This window comes from Piliocolobus tephrosceles, chromosome 2 (assembly GCF_002776525.5).
Source record: "Piliocolobus tephrosceles isolate RC106 chromosome 2, ASM277652v3, whole genome shotgun sequence".
NCBI lineage: Eukaryota > Metazoa > Chordata > Mammalia > Primates > Cercopithecidae > Piliocolobus > Piliocolobus tephrosceles.
The window spans coordinates 100,520,891-100,538,650 of NC_045435.1; the positions used below are offsets into that span (position 1 = coordinate 100,520,891).

Genomic DNA, 17,760 nt, shown 5'->3' on the forward strand with positions numbered 1-17,760 from the left:
AAAACACACACACATTTGAATCCAAGTTGCCGGACAAGCCTGTAGATGTCATTCAGGGGCTGCTTTGACAAATCCAGAAAACAGAGTAGGTTCTAGTCAATAAGAGGCAGACAAATATGGCTCCAGTGTTCAAAAAATAAGAATAGGGTACATTCTGGAAACCACAGACTGATACACTTTATTCTGATCCCTGGCAAGATTCTAGAGTAGATTATTAACCAAGTATTTAGGCTTTGCACACAGATATTGGTGACTTAATTGAGTTCTCTTATTCCTTTTCTGATAGAGGTTGTAGGGTGGTCGTTTAGGAAATGCTGTTTGATCTCGGCACAGTGTTTTATGTTTTCGTGGAGAGAACACAGGATTGAGGTCTGGAGACCTGGATACATATCTAGTTCTACCATTAATAAGTTAGATGACCACAGGGAAGTTTCTTAACCTCACTGGGGCTCATTTATGAAAGATGAGGCATGAAAGATGAGAGGCATCTTCCCTTATGTGCCTCTCATCTCTGAATTCCATCAGTCTGTCTTATAATAAAAAGTAGGCTGGGTGACAGTCCAGTGCAGAAGATGCAGCTCTGATAGGTCAGCCATACCCCTAGGGATGTTAATGCATAATGTTTGGTGTTAAACTGACCAAGGAGAGGGCTCCATCACTGTTTTTTCCTTTTATGCACACATATTAATGACTTAATCCCCAAATGATGGGAACGCTATGACAGAAGGTCACAGAATGAAGATTGGAAGTAAACTGGGTAGACTAGAGGAAATGTGGGCTGAAAGCCAGATGAAATTAATTAACATAAATGTAAAGTTTTATGTCTATGTTATTTTTTTAAATCTACACAGGTTCAGAATGGCAAAGAATTGGATGAAAAATAGGATCATGAGATGGTCTGGGCAACAAAGATGACCACCCATTTAAGCTGAAGTGATGTTGTCATCTAGTCGCTAACAAAAGGGCCAGTGCAACCTTGATCATAGTGAATACTAAGGATAAAGATAATGATAATAGATAACATGCTGAACTCTTACATGAGCTTTGCACATCATCTCATTTCTGGGGCAGGATAGTATCATAAAATTTCAGCCACAAGAAGTACTGGTGTGGTAGCCACCTGCCCCCATCAGATCCAATCGTTGGTGGTGTTTTCAATGCTAGGGACCTTGCCAAATAGCAGGGTAACAAACTACAGTTTGTGCAAAACAGGGCAGCCAGGATGGGAAAAGATCTGAAAACTAAGTCTCATGGGAGAAGATGAAGAGAGTTGACAGTCCAGAGGTGGCACAACCTGGGCAGTGTGAGAGGGAGGAGAAACAAAAGACTTGGGCTCTGACTGCCTGCCCTTAAATCTGTGTACTTCCACTTGTAAGCTGTGAACTTTGGGCAAGTTACTTAACCTCCTCTGTGCCTCAGTTTCTCCAGTGTAAAAAGAGGATAGTCATAGTAACTAACTTATAGGATTATTGCGAAGATAATGAGATGTGTATAAAATTGTGTGTGGTCGATGGCAGTGCTTAATACATGTGCACGATGGTGATGATCATCATCATCATCATCATCTGCCTGGGGGGGTGGCCCAAGGAGAAGGAAGGAGCGTCGGTCTGTATGGGTTCAGAAGAGAGAACAGGACCAACCGGTGGAAACAAGAGTGAGAGAGAATCCAGATCAACATAAAGAGACCTCTCAAATTATCAGAACTTCCCAGTGAAAAAATGAGTTCCCAGTTACCAGAGATGCTCAGTGTATTCCATCTTGTAGTTGGGGAAACAAGATAACATAATGTAAGACCTGAGAAGAAATCAGGAGGTGATTCACTATGAATGGCAACAAGTCTTCGAGTCCTCCTCTGATGGCAACAATACCTTTCTAGTCCTCCTCTGCTAATAAGTCTCTGGAAGTTTGGGTTTGTACGTAACCTCAGAGACAGTGGGTTTTTATTGTATGCATTTGATTTTTTCTTTCTCGCAATAAACAAGATAAAGACCATGTACTTTGTAGTCAAAGCCCCCAACTTTGAACCCCTGCTCTGTTATTTATTAGCTGTGCAATCTTGGATAACTTAGCTGAACTCTCTGGGTCCAGTGTTTGCTTCTGTAAGTGAAATAAACTACCTACTATCCTGAGGAACAAGGATCAGAGCTGATATTTCTTGCTGTGTTGGTAAGCACGATGCCAAAGTGGGCTGACTTTATAGACATGCGAGATGAAAATTCAAGCCTTCTGACTTTTTGTACCTGGTGGGGATTGCAAGTTGTGGAGATTGGATAAAGAAACTCTGCTCCTTCAGCAAACACATATGCCAAAATTGCACTTATGATACAGATACAGGAGACAGGCATATTCTGAAAGCCTTCCAAAGCTTAAAGTCTTGTGCTTCTCACAGAGAGATAAAATAGGAGGGGGTAAAACAAAAATTTTCTGACCAGGCATGGTGGCTCACTCCTGTAATCCCAGCACTTTGGTAGGCCGAGGCAGGCATATCATGAGGTCAGGAGTTTGAGACCAGCCTGGCCAACATAGTGAAACCCCGTCTCTACTAAAAATACAAAAACTAGCCAGGTGTGGTGGTGGGTGCCTGCAATCACAGCTACTCAGGAGGCTGAGGCAGGAGAATCACTTGAAACCAGAAGATGGAGGTTGCAGTGAGCCGAGATTGTGTCACTGCACTCCAGCCAGGGCGACAGAGCGAGACTCCATCTAAAAAAACAAAAACAAACAAACAAACAAAAATTCTGTCATTTGTTAGGTTCTGAATTCAGTTCCACTAAATCTTCTAATGGTTAGGAAGGGGCAAGATTGATGATAATGAGATTAGACTGGAGAACAGTTTGACAATTGACTTGAGAACCAGCCCTAAAGCACTTCTAGACCTAAAGATGACCCCTGGAGCCTTGTGCTGTCTTCCCCAGAGCTGACCAGGACTGGATTGCTCGTCTCACCGCAGTGGTCAAAGCATTAAGTCTGAGCGACTTTGCCCATGACTTCTCCTCTTACAGTGGCAGGGTGGTGGCTGAGGACCTGTTACATCCTTTAAGAGAGTACCCACCACACACACACAGAGCACCTTGGGTTGTGACACACTGAGGACACTAACAGATGGCCTTTTCTCTCTGTCCTCCAGTGTGATGGGGTTGGGGTGGACCTGAGCAACATCTTCCTGGAAGGCATTGCCATTCTCAACATTCCCAGCATGTATGGAGGCACCAATCTCTGGGGAGAAAACAAGAAGAACCGGGCCGTGATCCGGGAAAGCAGGAAGGGTGTCACTGACCCCAAAGAACTGAAATTCTGCGTTCAAGGTAAGCCAGGAATGAGGATAATTGCTTTAGGTCAATGCCCAGTGGTAGGAGCCCTCAAGTGGGTGTCAACGGGCTTCATAAGGCCCCACAGCCCAGTAAGGACTCTGTGCTCTGCGCATATGCTGACTGGTCATCCGATGTTGCAAAGTTTACAACTTAATCCAGAAGACAAAAATTCACAATAAGGGTGTCTTCAATGACAGTCAGTTGTCAAACTGTGGGGCTCCATGAGGTTCAGAGTCAACTGCTGCCTCTGTCAAGGTTACCAGTTCTCCAATAGCTAAATCCAATCGTCAGTTCCTAACCCTCATCTTGCCACAGCGGTCAGTGGCATGTGACCCAGCTGATCACTCCCTCTTCCTGGAAACGCTTGGTCCACTTGGCTTCTAGGACTTGACTTGCTCATGGTTTTCCTCCTCCCTCACTGGTCACTCCTTCTCAGTCTCATTTCTCTCTGACCTCTTGATACTGGAGGGTCCCCAGGCAGGGTCCTTGACCCTCTTCTCTTCACTGCCTGTACTTAATTCCTTGATCACCTCATCCAGTCATAAGACTTTATTTAAATAGCATGTGTATACTCAATGATGCCTCCAGCCTGTCTCGAGCTTTCCCTGAGCTCCAGGCTCCTGTGTCCAGCAGCCTGTGCCATACTTCCCTTGTGTGTTTAGCAGACACCTCAAACTTGGTATGTCCAATGCAGAGCTCTGCCGTCCCTCCCCCAAACCTTCTCCACTTACAGTCTTCTTCCTCTCAGTTGGTAACTCCAGCCTTCCCATCGCTGGAGCCAAAATGCTTGGCGTCATCCTTGACTCCCCTTTTTATCTCACATCTCATAGCCAGTCCATCAGAAAATCCATTAACTCTACTTTTAAAAAACATCAGGATTCAACCATGTCTCACCACCTGTATTCCTGCCATCTTGATCTGAGCCGCCATCCTCTGTCCCCTGGATTACTGCAAAGCTTCCTCACTGGGTTCCTTGCTTCTATCCCACTGCCGTAGGTAACCTGTTCTCACCACCACATCAGAGCAGTCAGGTTATGACACTCCTCTTCTCAAAATGCTGCAGTGGCTTGGAGAAAAAGCCAAAGATCACGTGGCCTAGAGGGTCCCGTATGTTTTGGCTTCCCATTACCTCCCAGACCTCCTCTTCTGCCACTCTCTCCATCGCTCACTCTGCCTCTGCCACTCTGGTTCCTCCAACACAGCAGGCTGCTCCCATGAACCGACTATTCTTTCTGTCTGGAACAACTGGGTAGTATGTTTTAGAGGCCACCAGCTGGGCCTTCCACTTTTAACTCACCAGAATACAGAGCACAGCTTTCTGAGAATGTCCTTAAAACCACCTCTACCCCAGCCTCAAAAGTAGCCATTTTCTACCAGTGATCCAAATGGAGAGATTTAATCAAAGCTCCTGGCAGCTGATTCCCCTGTGGGCTCACAGGTCTTCAATGGACAGGTGAGCTGGAAGAGAAAGCCAGGTGTAAGAGCACTGGCAGAGACACCATACCAGCAGGAAGAGGACCAAATTCTAGTCCAAGTCCTGCTACTAACCCCTATTTTTGGCACCTCAGTTTTCTTTACTGTAAAAGCAGTATCTTGTATCAAAGTTTTGATAGGTGGATGGATGGGGTTGAACCAGATCCTTGGTTCTTAAACCAGCTACTTGTTGAAAATGAAGATTTGTGTACCCCAGCCCAGATTTACCTAATCAATCTCTGGGCTGGTTCCTGGGAATCTCAATTTTAATGAGCTCCCCAGATGACTCTGATGGGCTGCCAGGTTGGAGCACCATTGCTACAGGCAAATGCCCGCAGTCTCTCCCGTGCCTAACATTCCATGGCTCTGCGTCTGTGTGCTTTGATGTCCCAGGCTGTTAGTACTAAGGTGGGATGTGATCCTACCACTAGAAGAAAGCAAAACTCCACTGACATCAATGCGCGGGTTGGGGAGTCTATTCTCTTGTTTCACACCCATCTATTTGACAATCAGATTGTTATATTCCAGGCCAGGTCATCAGGAAACATCATCTCCACACCTCTGTCCTTTAAGAGAGGATTCAGGAATTGTTGACCTCTTTTTGTTTGTTTTGTTTTTTTTTGAGACAGAGTCTCACTCCGTCACCCAGGCTAGAGTGCAGTGGCGCATGATAGCTCACTGTAACCTCCTCCTTCCAGGTTCAAGCAATTCTCATGCCTCAGCCTCCTGAGTAGCTGGGATTACAGGCATGTACCATCATGCCTGGCTACTTTTTCTCTATTTGTAATAGAGATGGGGTTTCTCCATGTTGACCAGGCTGGTCTCAAACTCCTGCCCTCAGGTGATCCACCCGCCTCAGCCTCCCAAAGTGCTGGGATTACAGGTGTGACCTACTGTGCCCAGCCTCTATTGACCTCTTAAGTCTCCTTTATTTCACACAGTAAACTTTTCAGTGTGTAAAGCTGAATAATGTGTTCCTCCTTCCTCCCTTGGCAGGAGAAGTTATGGGTGCTAACGGAGGGTGGAGGAAGCATTGAAGGTTGTATCAAGTTCCTGCAAATCTTCCTACCCTGGTGCTCCTATCTCAACCCCCACTCTGGTATCTAGCTCCCTCAGAGCAGAGAAGGGAATGAGCAGAGCCGAATCCCCACCACCACCCTCCCCCCTCCCCACTTCCACTCTCCACCACCCTGCGGCTGGGGGAAGCTCTTGATGAGATCATGTGCTGATCAAGGACAACCTTCATCTTCCCCTTACATGTCTGACCTTATATCTTCCCCTTCTTCAAGCAAGACCAAAGTGTCTGCTGATTGCTTTGGACTATCATGTACAGGAACTCTCTTCCCCAAATCCCCCTTTCTCACCCCTACAATGTGCTTTCAGAGCTAGAAGTGAAACCACTTCCTGTTCTTTAGATGAGGACATCAGCTGATCAGAGTGGGGCACTGACTTCTGGGCTTTGCAGAGATACCAGCACTGAGCTTTCTTCTTGAAAGGGCTATGATCTCATGTAAGTTGAGTTGTTAATGAGAAAAGCTAAAGAGGCAATGTATTTTAGTGAAAAAGCGTTAGCCTAGGAGTCAGAAGACTGGAGTTCCAGTCCAGACTCTGCCTATTGCTAGTGTGTGACTTGAGGCAAGTTCTTTCCCCTTCTTGGGTCTCAGTTTTCTGAATCTGTAAAATAAGCAAGTCTGACAATTATATTTTAAGATTCCTTACAGTTCTGCAAAATTAAGGCATAGTCAGATTTTGGTCTATGTGAACTCTTTCTTGGACAGAATTGTATTCAAATTTCTCCCTTCTCTCAGTGTATTTTGTCCTGGGATTTGTAGGCTAATGGCTGAGGAGGCAGGGTGCTCTCTCTGCAGCCTCCTCATGTATTGCGATTCTTAACTCCTTGGCAGTTTCATTGGGGTTGGAGGAGAGGGAGAAGTCAGGAGAGCACAGTAGGAGGGAATTAGTTTATCATAGGAAGTGGAAGAGGAAATGATGATGGGAGGGGTTACTGTAAAATCTCTCTCATCAGGCCGGGCACAGTGGCTCACACCTGTAATCCCAGCACTTTGGGAGGCCAAGGCAGGCGAATCACTTGAGGTCAGGAGTTTGAGACCAGCCTGGCCAAAATGGTGAAACCCCATCTCTACTAAAACTACAAAAATTAGCCAGGCATGGTAGCACATGCCTCTAATCCCAGCTACTAGGGAGGCTGAGGAAGGAGAATTGCTTGAACCCAGTGGATGGAGGTTGCAGTGAACTGAGATCACACCACTGTACTCTATCAAAGATTAGTCTTTCTCCTGGGAAAAGCAATCCGAGTAAGAAGGTCATTCAAGATTAGCATGGAATGGGTTCTATAGAAACACTGGCTGATAAGAAAACAACAAGGGGTATTGGAAAAAGCCCCATGCTTACAGTTAGATAATCTGGGTTTAAATTTTGCCTTTATGCTTCTAGTTTTATAGATCTTGGAAATTACCCAACCACCCTGAGTCTCAGCTTCCTCATCTGTAAAACTGGCGTAATAATACATGGCTTATTAGGAAGATGATGGATGTGAAAGTGCCTGGAACATAGTATAATAAGCCCAAACTTAAAAAAAAAAAAAAGTCCCTATGCCTTTAATTCTATTTTGTGTTGGAGAATGCCACTTGATTCACATTTGAAGTTCTTGTCCTAAGCATTACTATCCACCTGCATTACCACTAAGAGCAGAGCTCGACCGGGCACGGTGGCTCACGCCTGTAATCCCAACACATTGGGAGGCCGAGGCAGGTGGATCACCTGAGATCGGGAGTTCAAGACCAGACTGACCAACATGGAGAAACCACATCTCTACTAAAAATACAAAATTAGCTGGGCATGGTGGTGCATGCCTGTAATCCCAGCTACTCGGGAGGCTGAGGCAGGACAATCATTTAGACCCGGAAGGTGGAGGCTGCAGTGAGCCGAGATCACACTATTGCACTCCAGCCTGGGCAACAAGAATGAAACTTCATCTCAAAAAAAAAAAAAAGAAAGAGTAGAGTTCCTGCCAAACTCCAGCCCAGCCTTTGTAGTAGCACATTAAACTCATATTACCAATCGTACCTACTATCTCCTTTCCTAGACCTTCCAGATTCCAAGGATGGAGGCTGGGTGTTATTAATCTTTGTATCCCCAGTGCCTGGCCTCAAGTGGTTACCCTACCCCCTCCAAAAAAGGCTTTTAGCCACATGAGAAGCATATGGAATTTGCTATTTTTTAGTTTTTGTAACAACAATAAGAATAGTGAGAAACAGTCTCTTGTATTTCTATTTCATTTTGTCTTGAAAATAATTTTGCATGTGTTCACTTAGTGTAATCCTAACCAGAAACTCATGAGCAAGGATATATCCAGCCTCCTCCATATTCCTATTTCATAGTTGGGGAAAATCAAAGGCCCAGAGAAAGGGTAGGATTTATACAATTTACATCTAGTGGTGGCATCAGAACCAACATTCAAGCCCATGACTCCTAGCCTAGCCCAAGCGGCTAGTGTTTAGAAAATGTGTCAGGGAGCCTACTGTGTGTCTTGCATAAGCCCCGCACTCAGGAAATAATAAGTATTTAATCCCAGTCCGAGGAGAGGCTCCACAACTACTTGTTGAAATTCTGCTCCCACTGCAAGGCCTACCTAATGGCCATCTCCCTGCTGGAAGCGAGCCCAGCCTGTGAATTCCCTGAGCACTTAATTTTGCCTTCTATCTCATCAGTAGACTTATCGGAAGTTGGTCTGTGTCAGGGGCATGTGTGTTATCATATGTTTTCCCTGCCACTACCTGGAAAATGAGGATCACGTGTTTTTATCTTTGTGTCCCCTTCAAAGCCTCCTACCCTGCCTGGTGCACATGTGTTCTACAGAAACATTTGTTGGAAGAGGGCAGAGAAGGTAAGGAATCTTGCCTCCAGTTTGCCAGTGGGCAGTAGATTCTGGAGCAGGACGAACAGGCACTTAGTGAAAAATCTTAAGAAACAAAAATCTTAGAGTTACATGTGAGTATTTTTGAGGCTGAGAATTCAATTTCATGGAGCTATTATAAACTCATTTGATAAGTAAGATGTGCTGGCCATCTTTAAATAGGTAATTCAAATATAGCTTAGAGGACTTGCAATTGAGAGAGGGTAGAGTAGGGACTCACCATTGAACTAGAATTCAGAAGACCCAGAGCTTCTCACCACCAGCCATGGATTCGATGAGCCGCTGGACATCTCCAGCCTCCATTTCAATGCTTACAAGATGGAAACAAGTATGGTCTCCCTCCCTCAGCCTTGTTTTGAGGGTTAAAAGAGATCATCCATGTAGGGACTCAGCAGAGTGACTGGAACTTGGTGAGCACTTGGTCAGCAGTAATCAGAATTATTGTTAGGTGTGGGGGAAGGTATTTAGAATATTATAAGAAAGGGGCCAAATTTAGAATTTCACTCTCTTGACTACGGCTTCAGGATTTGATCTATTGATTTTAAATTGCCTGTGGCTCTAACAACCTGTAATTCTAGGGTTGTGTATTGGCTCTGTGCCTACACATGTTTGGCTGTTGTTGCCCATGTGGAGTTCCACCTGAGCTGGCTGTCCAGTGAAGCAAGGGGAGGGAGAGGGTGCCTAGTCTTGGATCCTGGGGAAGCACCAAGGGCATGGCACAAGGCTGGGTCGGTCCCCCTGGGGTTGAGGAGCAAAGTCCTGGGGAGCTATACCATTGTTTCTCTCTGGCCCCAGCCTAAAATATAAAGGCAGAGGCCTCCTGCATATTTTCTCAGCCTCTTCACTGATCCTCATACCCGCTCCTATCCAGCCTTCAGTTTCAAGCCAGCGGTGGTCTTGAGCCTTGTTATCCACACCTGGCCCCTCTGGCTGTCTGATATTAAAGCAACTTTCCTCTTAGTGATTCCTTGGTCAATCCTATTTGAACTGCAAATGGTGTGTCCTATAAAAGGTTTTATTTTATTTATTTTATTTTATATTTTATTTTATTTTATTGTTTTGAGATGTAGTTTCTCTCTTTTTGCCCAGGCTGGAGTACAATGGCGCAGTCTCGGTTCACTGCAACCTCTGCCTCCCAGGTTCAAGTGTTTCTCCTGCCTGAGCCTCCCAAGTAGCTGGGATTACAGGCATCTGCCGCCATGCCTGGCTAATTTTTGTATTTTTAGTAAAGACTGAGTTTTGCCATTTTGGCCAGACTGGCTTCAAACTCCTGACCTCAGGTGATCCGCCTACCTCAGCCTCGAAAAGTGCTGGGATTACAGGCGTGAGCCACTGCACCCAGCCCCTAGAGAAGGTTATAAATGGGTAGCGCAAAATCTCCCCAGGATCTCACTAGATAATACTTTTTGCAATTCTTGGTAAACAAAGACAGGGAGACAGATACCCTCGGTAGTGTTTACTTTGAGTCATTTTCCCAGCAGTGGAGACAGGCTTCCTGTCAGTTTATTCAACACATACTTAACAAAGCCCCCACCAAGTGCCAGGCACCATGGTACAATGGTGAACAAAACCAAAAACAAACATAGTCTTTATAGCCATTGGGAGTGGGGGAGCCAGGCCTCAATAAAATAATCCCATAGACAGGCATATAATTAGGAACTGTGCTAAGTGCTAAGAATTGCTTAGCTACCCAGAAAGAACCCAAGCAAGGCCAGCAAGCCAGTGTGTAGCTCATGTGGCCTCACTAGCCTAGCACTCAAACCAACTGAGCAGAGCAGGCACAAGCACTCTTCAGGCAAATACGTGCAGTCATCAGATCTGCCTTCCTAGATGTGGACAATTTACCTGGGAAGGGCAATACCTTGGCTCTGCTACTTTGCAAGCACATATGGTTCAATCTATCTGTGCACTGTACCTGTGTGGATTCTAATTGTATGGATTATGCTCTGAATCCCAAAGCAAGGGAATGGGATGCCATCCAGCCATCTCAGATTCGTACTCCCAGGTGAGGAACTAGAGATCAGTTGAGACACCGAAATAATCGTGAGCACGAGTTCACTGTTTCTCATGGCTTTCTTTTCATCTTTATGAAGCCGTACTAGAATGTGGCCTCAGGGGCTCAGCAGCTGTCCAGGTCTGTAGATTCCAAATTTTCCCATTCAGTGGAGATTTGACAGTCATAGTGAGAAATGATCAGCCACCACTCTTCTGAGTTGAGAGAAAATAAAAATGTTCCTAAAAAGTTTGCATTTAACAGAGATCCTCTCTGGCCCAGGTCTCTCCTGTGGGCCGAGACAGAGCAAGGCAGGTAACCCCTAGAGAGCCCCAGAAGTACTATGGGTGTGTGCACTGGGACTCTTCTCAGCTCTGGGAAGTAACCATGGCAACATATATGTCATTCCCGTTCAACATTTGCAGGCCTACAGAGACGCTGTTTTGCTTTTCATAGGAATTCACAGCTTTGTCATTTAGTCCTTCAAGCAGCCCACGTTGAAATCAACATGCCCCAAACTAGTCATTATCTTCCCCATCTTTACACATCCTTCCCCCTTCTAAAAACACTGCCTCTTCCCGTACCCATGTTCCCTGCCTTATTGATGTCTCACCTGTTGCCCAAGCTGGAGACCCAGAGTCACGTGTTTCCCTTCATGGCTGGCTTGAGGAACTCTCGTATAATTATTTATTTACATGGTGTTTCTCCCATCAGACTGTGAGGCCCCCAGGAGGCCCCAGATGTCATAAACCCTTCTGTATCCCTGTGCCTGGCAGAGTCTCGGAGGCCTCGAAAGGGCTTGTTAATATTGGTTGACCAAATGCACCCAGTCAGGAGCACATGGAGCAGCGAGTTAGGGAATTGTTTTTGAGTTGGTCTCTCAGCAAGAATGACTGTGTGTGAGTGATGCTGGTATGCGCTGTGCCAGGGCCCCTCTGCCAGCATCCACCTGTACTGGAGCTCAGGAGGCCAGCCTCCAATTCTCACTCTTCCCCCCTCTCAAGCCCATTTCTTTTTTTTTTTGAGGCGGAGTCTTGCTCTGTCGCCCGGACTGGAGTGCAGTGGCCGGATCTCAGCTCACTGCAAGCTCCGCCTCCCGGGTTTACGCCATTCTCCTGCCTCAGCCTCCCGAGTAGCTGAGACTACAGGCGCCCGCCACCTCGCCCAGCTAGTTTTTGTATTTTTAGTAGAGACGGGGTTTCACCGTGTTAGCCAGGATGGTCTCGATCTCCTGACCTCGTGATCCGCCCGTCTCGGCCTCCCAAAGTGCTGGGATTACAGGCTTGAGCCACCGCGCCCGGCCTAAGCCCATTTCTAATCCCAGCTGACTCAACATCAGAGAGTAGCTGTGGTCTGTTTCCATAGACCTCTCATGGCATCTGATGGGATCTGCCTTGCTAGACTCTGTGGGGTTAGGCCAGGTATGTTTTTGCAGCTTCCAAATGCAGGCCATTCAACGTGGTTCTCAGATGCCTGTTTCTATAGAAACTATGATGTTTTCTATGTAATACTGAAATCCCAGAATCACAGGCTGCCTAGAAATGTAGATATTATTTTGTTCCCTGGATAAGGAAACATAGATATTTTGTTCCCTGGATAAGGAAAGTGAGTACCAGCAAGGTGAAGTGGCTTGCCCTTGGCCAAACCCAGACAGAAATGCAGACCTTCTGGCTCACACAGACCAGTCCTCAGTCCTCTACAGCAGGGGTTGTAAAACCTTTTCTGTAAAGGGCCATGTAGTAACTATTAAAATAATTAGGCTGAGTGCATTATACAATCTCTGATGCAACTACTCAGCTCTGTCCACTTAGCATGAAAACTACCATATGCAATATTTAAATGAAGGGGCATGGCTGTGTTCTGATAAAACTTTATTTACAAAAGCAAACAGCAGGCTGGATTTGATCCTCAAACCATGGTTAGTCAATCCCTGCACTAGAACGCCATGTGGTCCATGAACCAGGAGCCCTGGCCTTGCATGGGTGTGTGTCAGAAGCACAGACTCTCAAGTCCCACACCAGGCCTGCTGAAGCAGAATCTGCATTTCAACAAGATCTGCTGGCGATCACACGTACACTGAAGTTTTTGAGAAGCACTGCACTGGTAGGTCTGGTTTCTCCTCCAAAGAATACCAAGAATAAACTTCATAAATTAGAAAAAGGAAGCCCAGGGAGGTTAATTGATCTATCAAAGGTCACATTAATTGGTGCATCTGGTACTGGACCCAAGTCCTGGTATTCCAAACGTACAATTCTTTCTACAAACCCCAGAGTAACCACCCCGACCCCACCCCAGCCTCCCAGTTTCTGGCTGGTCCTGACCCAACTCAAATTCACTGGAAATTCAAGTGAAGCAATCATTCACTCTTTCTCAGCTGATGTCTGAATGAAGAAGACTCTGACTCCAGCTGTGTCTCCTCCCCTCTCCCACTCCCTTCTCCAAGACCTGGGAGGGCCTGGAGAGATGGAAATGTGCCTCAGGAGGCTGCTCAGCATCTGCAGAGGAAAAACTTGCTCACACAGGTTCGAGCTGGAGTTGAACTCCAACTGAATTCCTGCCTCAGGAGGTTTGCTGCTCAAAATAGAACCACAGAACCAAGGAACCTTTCACTTTTCACATACAGAAGAAAATTCTAGGCTACACTCTTTGGCAGGACTAGACACCTTAGTTTTTCCCTCTTGCGCTTGCCCATCTTGACCCCCAAACTGGTCTCTGTTCCCCTGCAGAAATTCATAGACCATTTAATATTGGGCACCACCTCAGATCCATCCCACAGCAAAAGTCCATCCTGGCCACATGCTCTGCACAGCCTTAATGTTGGTATCCTCTTTGGTCTGTTTCTATTTGGTGCAAGAAGTGTTTTTCCTAGTGAGTTGGGCTTCTGTAACAGAATACCATGGACTGTGTGGTTTAAACAACAGAAATTGATCTCTCACAGTTCTGGAGGCTGGGAAGTCCAAGATCAAGCTGCAAGCACACTTGGTTCGTAGTGAGAGTCCTCTTCCTGGTTTGCAGATGGACGCTTCCTGCTGTATCCTCGTGTGGAGAGATCATCTCTCTCAATCTCTTCTTATAAAGGAACTAATCACATTCACAAGGACTCCACCCTCATAATATGATTATATTCCTAAGGCCCCACCTCCAAATACCATCATATTGGAAATTAGGGCTTCAACATATGAATATGCGGGGAGGGGAACACAAACATTCAGTCCATAGCAGTGTTTAATCTTCTTAATCATCAAATATATGTTGGGCTGTTATTTATTGAATACCTACTTATGGGACAAAACCATTGCATAATTATTTAATCCATTTTATGTCTCAGGACATAATTGAAGCTCAGTGGGATTAAGTGACTGGCCAAAATCACACAGATAACACATGATAGAGCCTGGACTCAAACCTGTCTTCAAGTATCTAAGGTGCTCCAAGTCTGTAGAGGAGGGGACAAAAATGCAATGTGGTCCAGGCCTCAAGTAGTTGACAATCTACCATCTATATGTAAGAAATATCTGTAGAACAATCATGTTAATATTGGCATAATGGGCAAGCACCATGGAATGGAAGACATGAGTTTGTAAGAGTGTGGGAGGTAGCCAAGTGTGGTGGCTAATGCCTGTAATCCCAGCACTTTGGGAGGCCAAGATAGGCAGATCAAGAGGTCAGGAGCTCGAGACCATCCTGGCTAACATGGGGAAACCCCGTCTCTACTGAAAATACAAAAAAATGAGCCGGGCATGGTGGCGGGCACCTGTTGTCCCAGCTACTTGGGAGGCTGGGAGAATGGCATGAACCCAGGAGGCGGAGCTTGCAGTGAGCCGAGATTGTGCCATTGCACTCCAGTCTGGGCGACAGGAGAGACTCTGTCTCAAAAAAAAAAAAAAAAAGAGTGTAGAAAGCAAGGAGGCCTCCCCTTCAGAACATGTGCCCCAGCTGCCCAGCACCACGCAGTGCACCTAGTAGGTGATCAACAAATGTTTGATGAACAAATGAATGAACAAGATGAAATGCATGTGTGTTAGTCCTGGCAGCTCAAAAAGACTTGAAAAGACAGTGAGTAAAAGAAAGGCAACATGGGTTGAGCACTGAAACACAGAAATAGCAAAGCAAAGATTGGAAGATGGAGACCGTTCATGGAGTTTGAATATGATCCTTTGAATAATAAGAAGAGATGAAGGTTTTTCAGCCAGGAGCAATAGGATCTGAGGGTCATGTGCAGTTTGGATTAGAAGGAAGGGAAAGAACCTGGTGGCAACGAGGCAAGGAAGGGAAAGAACCTGGTGGCAACAAGGCCAGTGAGGAGACTAATACAGAATGCGGGCTTCCAGCTCCAGGACCTCAAATTGAGAGTTAGTAGCCCAAAGGGAAGGATGGACAGAGCCAACAGTAAGTACGGGGTGGACAGAGGACACTGCCACACAGGTGATTCCTCCCTCCCCACAAACCACCCAGCAGGACCCCTGCTCCCTCTCCCAACAAGCTCAGCCTCTTCCTGCCTGCCTCCACACTCAAACCTCTCCCCATCAACAGGGGCTTCTGTTAGCAGAACAGAGACATCGGCAGAGACCCTTTCCCCTTAGCACCTCTAGCGTGAGGCCAGCGCCCATCTCTTTTCATCTTCAGGTCTATTCATCCAGCATGTGTTAAGCACTTACTTGGATCTAGCACTAGATGCCAGGAATATTTTGCATTCATCATCTCATTTTAATCTCCTACAGCACCCCTGAGGAATACTTTATAGATTAGAAAAACAAGGCCCAGGGAGCTTAATTGACCTATCCAAGACTGTGTTAGCTGGTGGATCTGGGACTAGAGCCCAAATCCTAGTATTTCAAACATAGGATTCTTTCCACACACACCCAAGACCCTCCCACACCTCCCCCTTTCTGGCCAACCTGACCCAACCACCAGAAAAAGGCCCTCCCTGTTGTGACCTTCCTCCAACTTTGCCTTTCTGGAGAATCTGAGATGATCTTAGTGAATGTGATTAGTTCCTTTTTAAGATCTTTTTGAGATGATCTCTCAATAGTAGGTGCTGTATGCAGCCCGTTGAGCTGTGATTAGTTTGGCCAGTGCAGATCTCTTGAATGTACCTTATATATGCCACGCCTGAGAATCAGGATTGATTTAAGCTGGAAAATCTTACCACTAATTGATTTATTTTATTATATACAGTGTACCCTGAAGGAGATTCCTGAGCTCAGTGGGTAAAGTAATGCCAGATAATGTAGCAACTAGTATTTTACCTTCAAGCCGAAGAATTCAGCATTTCATTTAATAAGATCATGTAGCCAAGATTTCCCTAACAGGAGATGAGAAGAGGCTCACCCCCACCCAAGCTCACCTCCCTGCCTTCAGTTGCCCTGTCACTCCAAGGTACTTTGTCTCTGCCTTGCGTCCTTTCAAATGAGCTTATTTTTTGAATCGGGCCTTGGTTTGAATTCCAGCTTTACGGTATGCCAGCTCTCTGATATTAGGCAAGTTTCTCAGCCTCTGAGCCTGAAGGGTTTGTTGTTGTTGTTTATGTTGGGATAGTAGTTTTTAATGGAGTTGCCACGAGGATTGAAAGAAAAAACTTTGTTGGATGCAGAGTTTCCAACATTTTTCTCCCATTCTGTAAGCTGTCTGTTAACTCTGTTGATCATTTCTTTTGCTGTGCAGACGCTCTTTAGTTTAATTAGATCCCATGTGTCAATTCCTGCTTTTGTCCTTTGTAAAGGTCTAGGCTGTGGAGTCTGTGCCCAGCACTGGACCTCACTGGGACCACCAGATCAAGATTCCATAGCTCTGCCGGCTCCCAGGCCTTAAAGGACATCCCCACTCTTGGCTTCTCTTAGGGCCGTGCTCATGTCAGACCCTTGCTTCAGAGCCATTGGGACACTCCCCACCATACAGCTCTGCCAGTGCACTGCCTCCCACTCTGAAGCACCTGACCCTCATGCACAGAGCTTTCAAAGCCCACCTCCCCCAACATACAGCACCTTCATTGGAGCCCTGGAGAATCCCAGAAGATAAAGCCACACAGAATGGAGGACACATTTTTCCTGCCCCACCCACCACGTAAGCAGGTTTTCAGGAACCAACAACAATGGCCATTGTGTGCAGGCCCTCACACTTTCTCTTGCCTCAGTGTAGGGCTGTAATGAATGCTCTGTCTTCTGCACAGTGTGAGGACAGGTGAGGTCTCCTACCCGTCTGCCCTTGACTCAGACCATCAGGAAATCCAGCCTCCATCTTGGCTGGAAAAGTGCAAATAGACCTTAGGGATAGGATACCTCCACCCTCAATTGGGGGAAACTGAGGCCCTGAGGAGGGAAGTGATTTTCCCAGGTCACACAAGTAGACAGAGCCAGAACAGACACAATTCCAGTCCTGCCTGCTGAGCCCACACGTCGCTTCTCCCTCAGGCTCTGCAGGCCCTCTCCCTGTCAGAAAGCAGTGGCTCTCCCTGCTTCTGCTTCCTGCCCCTTCCCAATGGGATTATCCAGACTCAAAGGCCACTCGATGCCCTCTGGCCACTTGTATGCCTTGATGGGGCTTACAGAGCCCTGAGAGGAGCAGAAACCCACAAACCAGTGTGACAAGGGCATGGCACAAAGGAGCGGGGTACCCAACTGGCCTAAGAGTATCCAACCCATGCCTTAAAGATGTCTAGAACCTGCTCTGCTCCCACCTTGCTCAGCCCAGGAACAAGAGAAGGCAACCAGAATGATTGTGGGATTGCCTCACATACACACACACACACACACACAGCCACAGGGAGAGGAGGGGAGTTCATTTTCAAATAAAAGGGTGAGTTTCCCCCCTGTTTTGGAGTAAAAAGAAAAAAAGGAATAGAGATGCTTCACTTGCCAGAGGGCAAGTCACCCTAAATTCTCAAGGTCATAATATCTCTGCTCTTTACCGTCTCTCTGCCTTTCTCTTACTCAGAATCCTCCCCGCCCCTCACCTGTCCTTCCCCTCCCTCCCTCTCGTCTCCTTCTCTTCCTCCATAACCTTCTCTAAGTTACATTAATTACCATCTACAGAAGGCCATGCACTTA

The 17,760-nt window shown here is 46.3% G+C and overlaps 1 protein-coding gene across 10 annotated transcripts in view; it reads left to right on the forward strand.

Moving 5' to 3' along the window:
* The window catches only part of DGKG (diacylglycerol kinase gamma), a 215,063-nt gene that overhangs the window by 169,884 nt on the left and 27,419 nt on the right, over positions 1 to 17,760 (forward strand). For 9 of the 10 annotated variants that reach the window (XM_023187581.1, XM_023187584.1, XM_023187580.2 and 6 more), the window contains one exon: positions 3,128 to 3,305. In XM_023187581.1, coding sequence (XP_023043349.1) covers positions 3,128 to 3,305 — 178 coding nt within the window. Of the gene's footprint in view, positions 1 to 3,127; positions 3,306 to 17,760 lie in introns of those variants that run through there. The other variant, XR_002725462.1, reaches the window with a different exon arrangement.